At 39.8% G+C, this 16561-nt stretch overlaps 1 protein-coding gene across 1 annotated transcript; it reads right to left on the reverse strand.

Moving 5' to 3' along the window:
* Positions 1–10097: 10097 nt before the first annotated feature.
* Positions 10098–14855, reverse strand: irx1b (iroquois homeobox 1b). The gene is made up of 4 exons (XM_063069306.1): positions 14467–14855; positions 11056–12043; positions 10745–10814; positions 10098–10539 (listed from the first exon to the last, which is right to left on the reverse strand). The coding sequence occupies exons 1-4, from the start codon at positions 14692–14694 to the stop codon at positions 10485–10487; spliced, it is 1341 nt and encodes a 446-aa protein (XP_062925376.1). The 5' UTR covers positions 14695–14855; the 3' UTR covers positions 10098–10484.
* Between the last annotated feature and the right edge of the window lie 1706 nt (positions 14856–16561).

Here is a 16561-nt window from a genome sequence, read left to right on the forward strand (position 1 = left end):
GATATAACAATGGGTGAAGGGAGAGTAGTGTTGAGGAAACAGGGAGTCTGCAGAAGGACTTGGACAGATTAGGAGAACGGGCGAAGAATTTGCAGATGGAATAAAGTATAGGGAAATGTATGGCCAACCACTTTGGCAGAAGGGATAAAAGCATCAACTATTTTTTAAATGAGGAATGAATTCAAAAATTGGATGTGCAAAGGAACTTGGGGGTCCTAGTGCAGGATTGCCTAATGATTCACTTGCAAGTTAAATCAATAGTAAAGATGGTAACTACAATATTAGCATTAATTTCAAGAGGGCAGGAGTATAAAGGCAAAGATATAATGTCTTACAAGGAATTGGTCAGGCTACATTTGAAGTACTGTAAGCAGTTTTGGGCCCCGTATCTAAGAAAGGATGCCCTGATGTTTGGGATGATCCAAAGTAGGTTCACACGAATTATCCCAGGAATGTAAAGGTTTACATATGATATGCTTGATGGGTCTGGGACTGAATTCACTGGAGTTTAGAAGAATGAGGCTGGATGTTATTGAAAGCTACAGAATAACTAAGGCCTAGATAGACTGGACATGGAGAGGATGCTTACAGCAGTTGGAGAGGGCAAACACATGGGTATACTTAAAGCAGAAGTTCATAGATTCTTGATTGGTCGGGGCATCAGGAGTTATCGTGAGAGGGCAGGTGAATGGAGTCGAATGGGATCTGGGATCAGCCACAATAAAATGGAGCAGTGGACTCGATGGGCTGAATGGCCTACTTCTGCTCCTACTTCTTATGGTCTTATGGAGAGTCTGGGACCAGAGAGCACAGCTTCAGAATAGGAGGTCAACCCTTTAGAACAGAACTGAGGAGGAATTTCTTTGGCCAGAGTGTGGTGAATCTGTAGATTTCATTGCCAGAGATGGCTGTGGAGGCCAGGTTATTGGGTGCATTTGAAGAGGAGGTGGATGGGTCTTGATTAGTAAAGATGCCAAAGATTACAAGGCAAAGAGGGGAGAATGGGGTTGAGAGGGGAAAATAAATCAGCTATCATTGAATGGCTGAGCAGACTCGATGGAATGAATGATCTATTTCTGCTCCTATGTATTGTGGTCTAATTCTCTTCAATACCGTTGCTTAGAAGGGCCAATATAATTTGTTTTTGAAAAGGTCATTTTATATTGTAAAAAAAATATTGAAAGCCACTATTAAAGGCATTAAACAGGATACCTTGAAAGAGGATAGTGTGAGTGAAATTTTTGAAAATGATGTATGATGTAGGAAAAGATGAAATTCAATATATCAAGTGATGTCAGTGTGTTTTTTTGTGAAATGGAAGCCTTGATTTATCTATTTATTGAAGTTCTTTGAAGAAGTAACGTGCGGTGGGTAAACAGGAATTTTGGATGTACTATATATAGAACACCAGAGGAGCTGAATGAAAGCTTATTGAGGAATCAATGGTGTAAGAGGCAACATATTAGTGTGAAAGGAAGTTTGGATGACTAACAGGAAATAGAGAATAAACATAAATGAGGCAATTTCTAATCCTGGAGGTGTATTGTATTCTCTCATGTTAATGATTTGGATGAAGGCACCAGAGATATAATTGTTTAATTTTCTGGTATCACAAGGACAGGCACGAAGCCTAGTTGTAAAGAGGATATTGAAAGGCTTCAAAGGGATATTGATAGACTGAGAGAGTAAGTGAAGTTCTCCAAAAGGGTGTAAGATGTAGGAAAAGATAAAGTTGTTCAGTTTGACAGCTAAAATATAAAATAGTCCCAAATAGTTCAAGACTGCAGAGCACTAAGACAAAGACAAATCTTGGTGTCTGACTAAATTGTTCACAAGTGTCCAGGCACAGAAAGGTTTTAAGATAGCAAACACTGTAATGTTGGTTATTACAAGGGAAATTGTGTTTGGTGTTAGTCTCCTTAGTTAAGGAAGCATGCAAGTTCATTGGAAATGGTTTAGGTTTTACTAGGCTGATACAAAGAGGACTGGCTTCTGGAGAATGTCTGGACAACTGTGACTTGTACGCAATAGAGTTTAAAAGAGTGAGAGAGATCTTGACTGAACCATAGAAGATCCCAAGGACTCTTGACAGGGTAGATGTGGAGAGGGTGCTTCTTTTCATAGAAGGAAGTAAATCAAGAGGACATAGTTCAACAAAGTGGGTGCCCATTTAAAGCAGAAATCTAGTGTTCTTCTTCTATTTGAGGGTTGCGAGTCTTTGGAACTGTCTGCCTCAAAGAGTAGTGAAAGCAGATTACCAGAATATTTTTAAATTGGAGGAACATAGACCCCTCACCAGCATGAGGATGGAAGGTTATTAGAGCAAGTGGAATTGTGGCTTCAGTAAGTTGTGATGTTATGGCAAACCAAGCTTAAGAGGCTTCGTGGCTTCCTCCCACAATTAATTTGTATGCTTCTAGATGAGAGAAGATATTTGTTAATCTATTTACAATAATCTTCTGGGCTCATTGTCATACAGACAATAGGAGAATTATGTGATCGCCTCATCGAAAGCATTAAAAATCTACGCTTATATTTCCATTCTTAGCAAGTTGAACTGGAAAATATCTAACCGGTTCATTTTATTCAAAGCTGGCAGCTTACAAAACTGAATAACGTTAATGAAAACAGCTTCATTGTTGAAGGCGCCATCAGTCCACTTGTTGAGTTCATCCATTCTAAGATTTGGTGATGCACATGAATAGTGAAGATTTGAAATGTGTCCCTATTCATCTCCCCACCCCTTTTTTCCCCCTAAATAAACTCAGAATAAAGGTTTGCAAAGACCACCACAGCGTGGCAAGGGTCATCAGAGCCTCCTTTGCTTATTTTTTTTGCTACTTTCACATAAGATTACAGTTACATTGTGCTCAGAAGTAGGATGCACCTAAATACAGCTGAGAGTTGTGTCAGGCATCGATGGGTGTGTCTGTTGAACTCTCTGACTTGCTGTTCCCAGCTGGACAATGCCATTGTGCAGATATTCATCCAATGCACTCGTGAAACTGGATAAATGGATTAGAGGGATCAGAGACACCGCCGGTATCTTGAAAAGGAAAGCAGCAGCTTACAAAAGGGATGACATTTTTGTATCGGGGCAGAGGGTGTGTGAATACTCTGCCTCTGCTTAAAGGACAAGACAAGTGATAAACTTTTAACAGTAGCTACCTTAATCTGTTTTATTTCTCCAGTCAGATGAAAGATTTCCTATTGAAGAATTATTTGCAATCTGTATGGAGTCACCAGGAGTAAATAATAATAAATTAAAAGAGCTCATAAATTGCACATAATTGTACTTTGTCATTGATGAGCACTTGCTTTGAAATGTGAAATGTTGCTTTAACCCCTGATAATAAGTGGGATTCTAGTTTAGAATAGCACAGCAATCAATGTTGCAACATAAAAGAACATTTTTAAAACTGAAGTTATGCACATTTATATAAAATGCATCATGCATCCAGAAAAGCAATTTTCAGTGTTCAATTATGTATAATCATACATATATGGAATTAATCTTATCTGTTTTCATTTTTCTTTGGGTTGCAAAATATGGGTTATGTCAGCTATCCAACATACTTTTTCAGGTTAAAATAAATAAATGCATTCTTTACATGTGTAAATTCAGTTTACAATTTAATGTGCTCCAAAGAAAGTAACTTGAATTTTATGTCTATATTAAATTGAGAGTTTGTAGATAGTTTTGATTTACTCCACTTAACATCAATTTGAATATCTTTAAGTAATGCTTAGACATACACTATTACAGTTCGAATGTTTTTACTTGAACACAGGACAAAACTCCAGATTGAATCTAATGACACAATTGGCTGATGACTTATATACTGTATGTAGCTAGGGATATGCTTCCTAAAAATGTCTACAATTACAAATCAATATATATATTTATAACGCTTGATCCAGTTTAGCATTTAACCTATTAGAAATGAATCTCGGTGTTGTATGTGGTTATATATATGTACTTGGATAATAAGTTTACTTTGAACTTTAACACTGATGACTTTATTAGCTTTATTTACAATCTAGCTACTTGTTGATGACTCAGCAACAAGCACAAATGCATATTATTGTTCAGAGTGGGAGTCGCCAAGTTTGCAAAAAAATATATTTTCCAAGCCTTCTGCTCCAAGTTTTTTTTTTCCGCAGAGGAGCTGCAACTGTTGATATTATTAAAAAAAAGTTTCTAGCATTTGTAATTCAATAACCAGGATTAAACCAGGCACCCATTATACTTAAATACTATTTTATAGTCCTTTTTCTGGAGATTGACTAAACATCAGGCACTGGAAAACTGGTGCCATTGTAAGGCTATATCCCAGGCAGTGAATGAGCAGACTTTATTTGCCTCCCTCTCCAACCTTTCATCTTGGAGATTTTATTTTCCATATTCTACCACTACCCTTTTATCAATATCAAACCACACATATTTTAACCATATGAATTCCTTCTGTATGGCCCTGTCCTCTTTCATATACATATATATATTTTTTCAAATACTACTACTAATAACCACTTGCAAAGCTTCTTTCCTCTCTTTGCTTGACTATATGAATTATTACTCACTACTTTTCCACAGCTGTCCCAAAGCAGCTTCCAGATAATAAAAAAAGCCACAAACCTCTTATTGGCACCATTTGGTTTCTGAAGGTAATATCATTTATGCATAAAACAGTTACTGTAGTTCTAATTATTGTTAAGATTAATAATTTAAAACATTAGACAGTCACTCTCCCTCGGGCAACCTGCAGTTATTGTGTGTGTATATTATGCTTAGTTCCACTATTTGGATAATGCTATTGATATTCATTCATTGGCCATTTATTATGATTATTAATAATGATGTGTTCATATGTGTTTACTGTGGAGTCGTAGATTGACTAATACGGTATTCCATTAAGGGTTGTTATCTACCGTTCGCCATTCCCCACATCCTAGTAGGATGCAATAAAATATCGCTGCAAGGAATAGAATAATGAGGGATTCAACCGTGATTATTGCTCATTAGACACTTCACTGTACATTTATTACTAAATGAATAATTATATCCATATAAAACCATAGTGGTATAGCTCAGGGCCAAAATAAGTCACTAATCTCAAGATGGCTTGTAACAATGCAAATAAATGTGACACCAGGAGGTTACTTTATACGACACTGTCTAGCAAAACGTTTTCTTATGTGTATAAAAAGTGGGAGGAAAAAAGCAAATTTGATTTGTTGAAGCGAATGTGTATTTCAGCTAGAGATTCTTAATGGCTTGGGCTGTAATATTGAACTAATCGGCCCCGTTTTATTAATAATCATTCATCAGTTGTTTAAGTAAGAGTCTGTTTGACATTTCAGTGTTGGGCATGACTGCAGGGACTTCTCTCAAGTCATTTACAAGGACGGTTGGAACTTTATAGTGTATGATTCATAGAGTCTTATAGTACACAGGAGCCGCGGTGCATGTTACATTAATCAGTGTCAGGGTAGTAAAACACAGAAAGGAATATGAATTCACCACTTTCTGCAGGAGATAAATGTGCTGGTGAATAATTGATTAATGCTTAAAAAGAGGGCAAAAGAAGAAGTGAACCAACCTCCCGCCCCCCGAAATAAAAAGGCGTGGATGAAATTCGCAGGGGCTTCACAATGGATCCGCCGCGCTTGGAGCGCTCTTCACGCACTCTTCCCTCCTGTCCTTAAAGTCCAGCAATAACTCCGCTTGGTGTGCAGAGGTCGTGGGAGGGGGATGTGTGTGGGCGGGGTGTGGTAGTGCGTGTGTGGGGAGGAGGGGGCGATGAGCGAATGGGTTGCTATGGAAGCAGTAAAATACTTCTATATACTTTGCATTCATCTATTTGGTAGTTTTGGGAAAAGCAACGACGTTGCATTGTATATACAGTTAGTCACCAAAAGCATTTGCTTCTAATCCCAACAGAGTCTTCTTTTCTGATAAAGAACAGGTAGCAATTTTCGTGAACTATATTGCCATAGATTCGCCTGTTTACTCGGTGGCGTAGTCTCATACCTCCGTACTATCCGCGGCAAGATTTTAGCGCGGTATTTCTCAGTTGTAGAAAATGTAATGATAATGAAAACTGTGGAGTAAGTTGTGAATTAACAATCAAAGTCCAATTACCTTACCTCACAAACGTTTTCAAGCGGCTGCCGAGGCGTGTCTACACGAAATAAGATTGTGAGTGATTGACCGAACCCGAAAACTCGTCCGATTGTGTTCCCACGTTTCAGATGAGAGCAGCGGTGGCGGCGGGAGTTTCGCAAAGCCAGCAAGTGACATCCACATTAAAATGGTGGGATTAAAGCTGATCCTTTGGGGGAGGATGGAGCGGGAAGTGGCATTTTTACTAAGTATTATTTCTTCAACCTTAACCCTCAATTATTAACTCACAAATTAGGCCCTTCACAAATACACAAGAAGACTCTACTTTCTCTCCCTCTCCAACTCGCTCAGAAATTCCTTCGCATCACTTGAGAGTCATATGATTCTTATAAAGCGGCGAATATTTCTACGATAGGGATATTCCAATTGTGATAGATTTCTGTTAAATTTCTCGATTTAACTTCAATTTGGAAAGTTTGAATCTTATTTTGGTTCAACATTAATTAAAGCTTACGATCAATTTTCAACGCAATCTTGTCTGATGACTTCACAAGCGCACCTTCGGTTCGTTTCACATTATCATAATTGTATTTAGATTTATAAATTCAAGTACCATTGGAACATATTATAATTAAAATACAGTTGGGTAAAACTCCAGAAGTCTATAGAAATCTTCGTTTTAACCAGCAAAACAAAAATCTGCGACCTTTTAACTTAGCCATTAATTCTGGCTTCGATTTCGGAATTATCTCCTACTAATCTACAGCTATAAATTTTGTTTTAATAATTAGTCTTCGCATGGATTGCCTTTCTTCTGAATCTTATAGGAATTATGTGTGTATCATAGTTGATTAGGAATTTCATTCTACAAAGTTAAGAGAATATCTACCAACTATCTATCTACCTATCTATTTCTCTCTCTATCTCTTGTCAGTCATATGCCTGTATATCACATAATACAGTCAGATAGCTAGTGAGATGAGAGGAATTTGCAACAGCCAGTTCCGACTATCTGTCAGTCTTGTCTGCTCCCGGCTGCCTGAATGGCTGGAGCAGGGTGTGTTGGAAAATAATAGGAGGCAGGGGAAAATGCGCATGAATGGGTGGAGAGTGAGTGTGTTTTGCACCACGCAATTATTTGGAAACATTGGTGATTAGTTACGTTTAAGTTCGATGTGCTCTGTGAATTCATTTATAAGGTCAGGGAAAAGTGCAGGAGGTGATTAAAATCCACAAAGTTTACGAGTGGATTATATGAGAGCCCGACTTCAGATGGATCTTTTCTTCGGTTGATTTAACGCGAATCAAATTCCAAACCGCGTTTGCAAAAGTGCCAGGAGTATCTCCCGACTTCAGTGCAAGTGAAACTTTTAAAACCTTTCCAGAACCCGTTCTTTTCAAAAGACCATGGGTCGGGTGAATGTTTTTGTCCTCTTTCGCATTCTACCTAGTAGTTCTGTTGTTGGTATTTTAATGAATGTCTAAGACAGGAAAGAAACAAACAAATAAAGAAAACCATCGGCAGGGACCTTTCCCTCATTTTCCAAGGTGAACACTCGGTGTTGGTGACGTTCTCTGTTAATTCTTTATTATTCTGATTATTTTGAAAACTTCATCTTTGTACACTGTGGAAAAAACTGAAAATTTCCATCTGTGAAAAGCGCAAACAATGCATGAGCGACTATGTGCGTTATGAGGATTGGTAGTTGCTGATCAGGATTAGCCTCCCAATCGTATAAATCTGAAAGTTAAGTGTGCAAAATTCCAACAGGTTAAGTGTAAGAGATCCATGTTCAAAGAGAACGAGAGGATTAAGAGATCCCTAGTGTGGTGCGACAAGATTACGGCAAGCAGTAATGTGGTGCTGGGCTGTAATGAGACCACGGTAGGACAGCATGCAGTTTAGTGAGTATTCGATGTCTCTCCTGTCGACTATGAAAAAAAAACAGACCCCGCAAAAATCCTCCACGGATAGGGGCTCGATCAACGTGTAAAATGAGCAATTGTTCTGGTTGTGTGTGTATATGTGTGTGGTGTGGAGTGGGGTGGGTGGGGGGGGGGGGCAATTTTCCACCCTTTTTACAAACGACTTCAGATAGTATTGCAACTCCAAAGCTTTCCGTTAAAATTATAAAGAATGCGTTAGAAGCGGGAAAACCGTGGACTGCGTAGACTTGAAGTGTTTAACTCTACAAGCTCGGGCCACGTTTATATCTGCTGTGTAAGCTTACTCTGTCAATAGCATCTTGCTGTGTGAAGAGCTGGCTCCATCAGTAAGAAGCAGAGAACTGCGGATAGCGGTAATCTGAAATAAACAATTATAACGCTGGAAAAACTCAGCAGGTCAGGTGGCATCTGCGAAGAATTAAACAGAAGGTTAACCATAAAGTTACAGCGCTCTGACACTAGCTCACAGACCTGCACTTTAACGATATGTTTCTAGTGCAGATAAACTTCCCACGTTTGGCTGCAAGACATTCTCTACCAATTTGTGGATATATTTTGAGCACATTTCACGTCGTGCATCTCCCTCACAATATGAGCTTCAGTGCTCCGAGTACCTCACGATGAATCTCCCCTTGACTGACGTGGTGTGCGTCCGAACTGTTATTCCCGCCATTTGCGGTGCGATCCATAGAGGGAGCTGTAGCCTCACAGTTCCCGCACGCATCCATTCGCAGCTGCTTCAACGCGGCAGCAAGCCTGCGCTCCTGCCCAGCACGCCACGTCAAAATTAGCAACGTCTCCTCCGAAGGAGATGGGTTTTCTTCCAGTGTGAAGTGGAACTTCATCTAACTCAGACAACCCGTGACAACGTGGAGTTAAGGCAATCGAAAACCGTCCAGGATCCACAAGGAAAGCGCGTCAGCTTCAAATAAAACGCAAGACGTGCTTAAAAGCACAAGACATCACTGTTCTTAAAACGAAGACAGTTAAAGCCTGATAACTCAAATAAGTTATTATCTTATAACTAATTTGGAAACCTCTCCGATGACTCAGTTCTTCAGTAGCTGATACCCGGATTATTTTACCCAGCTTTGATGTAATCATTGACAATCCAGGCATTATCAATTAAAGACATTTTTAAATCAACAATAATAGAATGCCGGTTCATTATTTCGCAGACGATATACATCGCCTATGTTTTTCATTAACCTATCTGTAATCTGTCACAACGTTTCAAAGATAATTTCGGTAAATAACATTATGGGAAAATGCCTCGAATGCGAAGAGACGAATCAAATGTATTTTTTCATAACCTTATACAAATGACATACAGCGTTGTCTGTGTCTCGGTACCAATGATAATGTAACATTATCGCTCGGAAGGAAGAGCTTTTTTTTCCGTGTGCATGTCGCACAGCAGCAGAGAGCGTGATTCCCAATGAAGTAAGATCAGCCAAACAATCGATACATGGAGCCCTGATGCTTTGTTAATATTTTATTTCACAGTTGCTATTATTTCCGATACGTAATGAGCTTGTCTTTTTAAATCCCCCACCTCCCTGTTTGGACACAGCCTTCCCATATTATTTTTTAATTGCTTTAGCAGCTGCTTGCTTCATAGAACTCCCCCTTTTCCACCAGGAGCAGCCATCTGTCGAGTTAGTAGCACCTTAAAGGTCACTGATTTGGTTTCATTGGGGACCGGGAGAATAAACAGTAAGACATTTACTTTGCTGAGTTCTCAGCCTGGTTTGGAATCGTTTTCTGTCGCCCAGCCTCTGTTTTTTTTTTGTTTGTCAGCGGTACATTTTGAGTAAAATAATCCTGTTAACATCAACAAAAACTGTGACTACGAAAATAATCTCACGTCACCCCCAGCCTCCTCTCTCCCCTCTCTCTCTCTCTCTCTCTCTCTCTCTCTCTGTCTCTCTCTCTCACACACACACACACACACACACACACACACACACACACACACAGTGTTTCATACATTCAGTAACATTTTTCAAAAACTCTGAAATTCCTCCTTTTTTGAAAATTAATATAATTGCCACATAAGATTATAGGGAGCTCGTTCTAATATCTTTTAGTTTATTAGACAAAAATATATGATTTGACAAGTTCTGCGCACACGCTTATTTACAATTATAATCACTCTATATACATAAAATATTGGACGTGGGAAAATAATTACTAAACCAATAATAATCGCGTCAAGAAACAAAATCAATTAGAATAACACGTGCTGATATGTTACAATGTCAAATAAATCGTTATATATTTGTCAGGCTTCTGAAAGGCTTTTTGCATTGTCCAAATACTGGCAATACAAAAAGATGAAGTAAATGTTCTCTTCCTAAAAATCTTTTTTCAATTTTCTTCTTTCTTTTCGTTTTTGCCCCATGAAACTTTCTCAGACGGAGGAGATTCCTGCTAAAACTCTTGTCCCTTCCTGCTGAGGCCGTGAGCTGAAAGAACAAAAGGACAGAAGTGTCTGAATATGAGATATTGTGCAAATACTTTGTGCCTCCAAACAAGATTAAAATAAATTGCATAGTGCTCACAACTTCTCCAAAACCATTTTTCCTTACAATTAAACAATCATCCTGTTGCATTGCAAAACAGTAGCGAGGACGGCGTCCCTTTTATATTGTATTAACTCTTAAAACCTACCTTTCGTTTACGGGTTGAAATGATATTTTTATTTGCTGTGATGGAGGTTCGCCTGGAATACAATCTCTATCTGGAAAACAAAAGGAAATAAAACAGTTCAAATCAGTCATCCAACAGGAACGAGAGTTTGGCTTTGAAGTTTGTAAAGTAGGTTCAGAGAGAGAAGGGAACCCGGCGGCCCTTCAGATTTTAAGTTTAGTGCGTAATTAGCCGTTACCAGATCCGCTATTAACTGGAAGCTGAATATATATATATATATATATAGTATATCATACATGTGAAGCTGAAGGAGGACGATGAGCGTAAAATACCTGTGTGTTTTGGACTGGGTACATCTGTTGATTTTTCATTGCTTACTGCTCCGAGGGCCGCCGTTAGCACAGTAGACTGTTGCTGCTGCGAATGCTGCGGATGATGGTGGTGGTGGTGATGATTCGCCCCCAGAAACGACCTGACATTTAGCAAAGAGTTCTGGCCCAGGAAAGCACCGTTCGTCCAGTTATGAAATTTGCTGATTTGACATGTGTAGAGTCCATGGTTTGAGAGAAAAGCCGGGTGCTGAATGGTCGGCTGCGTGTGGCTGTTTGGCGAAGATTTCTGGGCAATGTCTGGACTGGTCGCAGTCTCTGCCAAGGACCAGATTTTCGGTTTGCTGTGATTTGGGATTAGCAAATTCCCCTGTCCTAATGAAATCCCCCTGGTGCCATTGCTTTCGGCAACACTCCCATCCACTCTGTCCGTCTCTCTCGCTTTGCTTTCAACAGCAGACCCTTGCAAAGTCCGATCGTGCCCGCTCTCCAAATCCACGTTTTCTCCCTCACCACTGGGGTTCAGTTTTTCATCCTCCTCTCCGTTACTTTGCTCCTCATCGTTTTCATCGATTTTGTCGATATCGATACTCTCCAGGTCAATCTCCTCGTCCTCCTCTTTTTTCTCGTTCTCCCCCTCTGTGTCACTGCCGTAGAGAGTACTGTCGTCTTCTTTATTCCGGGCACCCCAGGTCATCTTGTTCTCCTTCTTGAGCCTCCTCCTGGCGTTGGCGAACCAAGTGGAGACCTGGGTCAGGGTCATCTTGGTGATGATGGCCAGCATGATCTTCTCCCCTTTGGTGGGGTAGGGGTTCTTCCTGTGCTCATTGAGCCAGGCTTTGAGAGTGCTTGTGCTCTCCCGGGTTGCATTCTTGGGTCTGGCTGGGTCTCCATACTGGAACTGACCATAGGGGTAATAAGCAGGGGCCGCATGGGCTGCAAATGTAGCCGGGTGAACTCCGGGGTTGTCCTTTAATTCGTACTGAGAACCCTGCAACACAAACACAGGGAGTGGGGTGTGGGTGAGGGAGAGAGAAAGAGAAATCAGGGTCGGGGTACTAAAGAACAGACCCATATCACATACCATATGTTGCCCAACACAAATTATTTACACTCAAGGTTTGCCACAGGAAGGCACGCAGAAAGTTTCCAGAGTAACGAAGTGTTCCTATTCTTAATGGAATGGACTCTACGTTTTAAAGTTAAGCGACATTTTAAAAAATACACATTTTAAGAGGTATGCACGAAAAAAATAGAATTGCCACAACGGTATAACGAAACCAAATGTTAATGACATAACAGAAGTTAATTTAAAATCTCAAAATTAGTGCACGCGAACTACACAAACGTGAAATCTAACTAGCTACAATAAACGTTCAAGTTTTTATATTTGTGAATGAATGAGAGTTTATTAAGGAAATTTATGAACTTTATTTAAGTCCCATATAATCACTTCAATGATGATGAAACATTGATCGTAATTTAAAGATCAGTAGTGCAAACAACTGTTCCTCAACCTTAAGAAATAGTTTATTTAGAGCAGCACGCTCGAAATATTAGAAAAGTTGAACTGCCCTTTCATAAACTGCTTGATTTTTCGGGGTAGGAGGAAAATTTCGGCAATCGACTTTGTAATGATCACGCCATTTATTTTAAGGCTGTGTCTGGTGAAAACGTGCGGGAGAAGACATGAGAAATATTAACTTTTGCTCGATTGCTCTTTAGCAGATTAAAAATAACTTATGCCGAATTATTTCGCTTTTTTAAATGCCCGTTTGGTTGGCTGTGTCTCCTTTTCATTTTGGAAAGATTTTTTATGTTAAATTTAAAAGTTGGAAACATGACATCATCCAGTTCTCACTGAGATGGCCGCAATGTAAACATTGCTAAAGAATGCGGTTATTTTGTGCATCTTTATTATTCCGAAGTGCATCACGTATAAGATAGAGACACCACAGGGAATATTTTTTAAAGATTACTGCAAACATCCATTCATTTAAACTTGAAAGTCTCTGTGTTTATTACTCCCCTTCCTCCTGACAAATACTGTACAATAACTCTTTCACAGGCCTGATTTAATTCTGAATTAGGTACTTTAATTTTAAATGAACGTTGAATTTTCCATATTGTGTGCTACAGTGCAAGGCACTCAGTCATAAATAATTACAAATAATCTCAACTGTTTTGGGAAAACAGCATGAATTTAAATCCAACTGTAGTGCGAGCGCTCTGTTCCAAGAGACGATTGAACAAACAGGGCGCCAGGATTAGCATGAAGACAACAGGAAATCTTCATAACTAACTATGGAATCAGTGACCACCGTCCAATATTTTGCAGGTAATTGTTCCGGGCTGATCTCAAAATTCCTCTTGCATTTTATTCTGTCTCGCAGTGAGCTTATGTTATTTCTACCGCAGTGAATTTATACTTAATCCTTATTCCCAGAGGCAAATTCTATTGCCCAGATCACCGAATTTGCCTGATTATTTTATTTGTTTGAAGAGGAGATAAGTTTTATATAAAAAAAGGAATTGTCTTCGACTGTATTATTTATGCTTACTGTACTAAAATCTGACGCAGCCAAATTTGCAACGATTCTTAATATATTTTTCACGTTTATATATAAGGAAATGGTGGATTTTATTAATTGAGAAACTTTGTAAGTATTTTATTTGTATCGTTTAACAGTGGTGATTATAATAGATTAAACAAATCATGTGAAAACATTTCGCTATAATATTATCTGTAGCTCAGTAGGATGTGGGGTGCATCCACTCAGTGTGTCGTGTAGATATCAGGTTAACGCAGTACTACATTTGTAATTGCGGATTGCATACATTAACTGCAGACCACCGCGGAACTCACACAACTTCGGCCTACTTTATTTAAAGCGATACCACCATTACAGAATAAACTGAAGACGCAGCTACGTTTAAATCAGTGAATACAATAACAGTTTCAAACGTGTCCGTGCGCGATGCTGACAAAGAAAAACCCTGAAAATATGGGCGGATGAAAGAGACTGCCAAACTTTCCAAAGCCGGCTTCTAATCGTCTCTGCCCACGAGACTTTTGTTCAAATTCGCACTGTTGTCGGCGCTAGCAGTGATTAAACTTTGAATGTCTTAACTTGTGACACTAATAAGGGAAAGCATAATGCTCGCCATGTAATGATACCACGCTTGCCACCGATTGGCGTCAACCGTGTCTCGCTGCTTTAGAAGGTCGGCGTTCTAATTAAAATAATAATTACAACTGTTTCTAATCTTATGCTTTTTACACATATGGGGATATCCGACCGACAAAGATTTGATCCAGTTTAGTTGTGCAATGGGATTTTATATAAGTATTTATTTTAAACGTTTCGCTCAGAATGTCTGTTCAAAGTGCTGTAAAAGACTGATCGCACTTACCATTTGGGAGAACATGGTGAGATCGGTGGTGTAGGGGAGGAAAGCGCTGTAGTTCTGGGCTGTGTAAGGGTTTGCATACATTCCCAACACGGAGGTTACAGCAGCGGCGGGATTAGCCCCAAACTCGGCTCCTCCTCGGGAAGAAGCCAGCACTCCCTGCCGATCGGCAGCGTAAACAGCCTGGCTCGCACTTAGATACTGAGGGTACCCGAGCTGAGGGAAGGCCATCTCCTAAGAAGGGATCTTCACGAACTCAGAAAATGACACAATGACAAGCAATAAAAACTCGCTTCCGATCGCTTCCAAATCCCGTTTCTTTTTGTCCTGGCCCGCAGAATCTTCCTGTAAGCGATCTGATCGTCAATTCAACTCCAACTGATGCGTCTGCCCATAGGTCCTGGCAGATCCGTAGATATCATTTGAAGTTGATGCTTTGACTGACAGGTTACTTTAGCGGCAAGCCCCTCCTAGTTTGGAACATGTGGCTTCGCACAGTTGGGCCACGTTGTGTTGTGTTGTGTTAAATGTTTTGCATTCGGATCTATTCACTGAAGCACCCACTGGTGTATGACAACCTGTCTACATGATTTTGCAGTTGTCCTACACTGTTTGTTCCCTTCTTAAACCTTACCGATTCCCCTTTTCTTACACGACTTCTCGGGTTATTTTCTCCCCACCGCTCTCTCCTCACGCCCCCTCCCCTCCACGGAACAAGTGCCAAGAACTCGGTCCCAAGCGCAGTATGTTATACACATGCCTAAGGTCGCTGTATAAATAAGACCGATAGGCAAATCTGGAATTGCACAAGAGAGTTCTCAAAAAAAATACTGACAAAAAGTCAAAAGGATATATAATGATCAATTACCCAAAAATTATGGGAAATTTGAGCGTTTAAAATAATGTAAATGCAATGACAGGTCGCATTAATTAGCCGGATAAAAGAGCCAGTAGAATAACAAATACCAGAAAATTAATTATTCATATAGTTTTAAACAGACCAGACCAACAGCGGGTCCGATTTAGCAGCAGGAGTAAGGGCCCAGCCTTTATTTTTCATCTCGTGAAGTCTGCATTTGGTTTAGTGCAGTATTTCTCACAATTGTCTCCAGTTTATTTTCTTTTCCCACACTCATCAGGGCCAATACTTTTGGCATGCATCCATAAACGCTGTTTATCATAAATATGATTTAATGACAATAGATGCTGGCAACGTTATTTTTAAAAGCATGAATTGCAGTATTTTTGCACAGTTGTTTCTTTCTAAGTATTTAGCTGTACCTGCCGTGTCTTCAGGTACATCATAAACCAGGGATCATACAGGAGCTTTAATAGACACTAAACTACACTTGGATTTTAAGTGGCTATGTGGCGTGGAAATAACTTGCGATTAATAAAACCAAACAAGTCGATTCTGCAGGCATTTCTGACGTATCCCTCCATTCACTTTGGGTGAAGATACTGCCGAGTTTTGCAGAGCTCGCAGAGTTTGCAGAGTTTAATCCGGGAGATCACAGTAATTTGACACAGGTTGTACGTGTTAAATGTTGAATGCCTTCCAGAGGGCCCTGGCTCTCCTCGACAACTCCCTGAAAATGGATTGTTCCCCGTTGAAGGAGGGATTATTCTCCGCACGAATGAAAACAAATTGCTGTTTAAAAGAGAAAGGTGGAAGCGGCGCGTCATTACATATCTAAACCTGCACCAACTTCTCCGCGCATTTAAGTATATATTTACCCAAGACCCAATGTTTAACTGGAGTTTGCTTGCAACAGCTATTGAAATGTAATATTTTATCGTTGACATCCTGGAGTCTGTGTTACTCCTGCAGCAGGAATTGACCAGGAAATGGTCCCGGTGTCAGTTAATTGAATATTTATTTTGTGTCTTGTGACTTCAGGTTGACATCCCAGATAGATGTCCTCAGTTTCCTGATCTCACCTTAGTCCTGCTCGGAAGTCCGCGTGTAACCTGCAGCCTTTGACATCGGTCCCAAGTTGATTATCCGCAACTTAACTTTGTTGCCCACCCGCAGGGCAACCTTGCCACTTAGTACAACCATCAATCACACGAAAACTCTCTGATGTATCACTTAACA

This window comes from Mobula hypostoma, chromosome 17 (genome assembly GCF_963921235.1).
Source record: "Mobula hypostoma chromosome 17, sMobHyp1.1, whole genome shotgun sequence".
Taxonomy (NCBI): domain Eukaryota; kingdom Metazoa; phylum Chordata; class Chondrichthyes; order Myliobatiformes; family Myliobatidae; genus Mobula; species Mobula hypostoma.

Bases quoted from the DNA above. Each gene is read 5' to 3' on its own strand.
- irx1b (XM_063069306.1), bottom strand. From the start codon at position 14,694: ATGGCCTTCCCTCAGCTCGGGTACCCTCAGTATCTAAGTGCGAGCCAG. The intron at 12,044-14,466 runs GTAAGTGCGATC...TTTGTGTTGCAG, and splicing joins TCACCATGTTCTCCCAAATG to GGTTCTCAGTACGAATTAAA. The intron at 10,815-11,055 runs GTATTTTACGCT...TTTGTTTTCCAG, and splicing joins ACCCAGTCCAAAACACACAG to ATAGAGATTGTATTCCAGGC.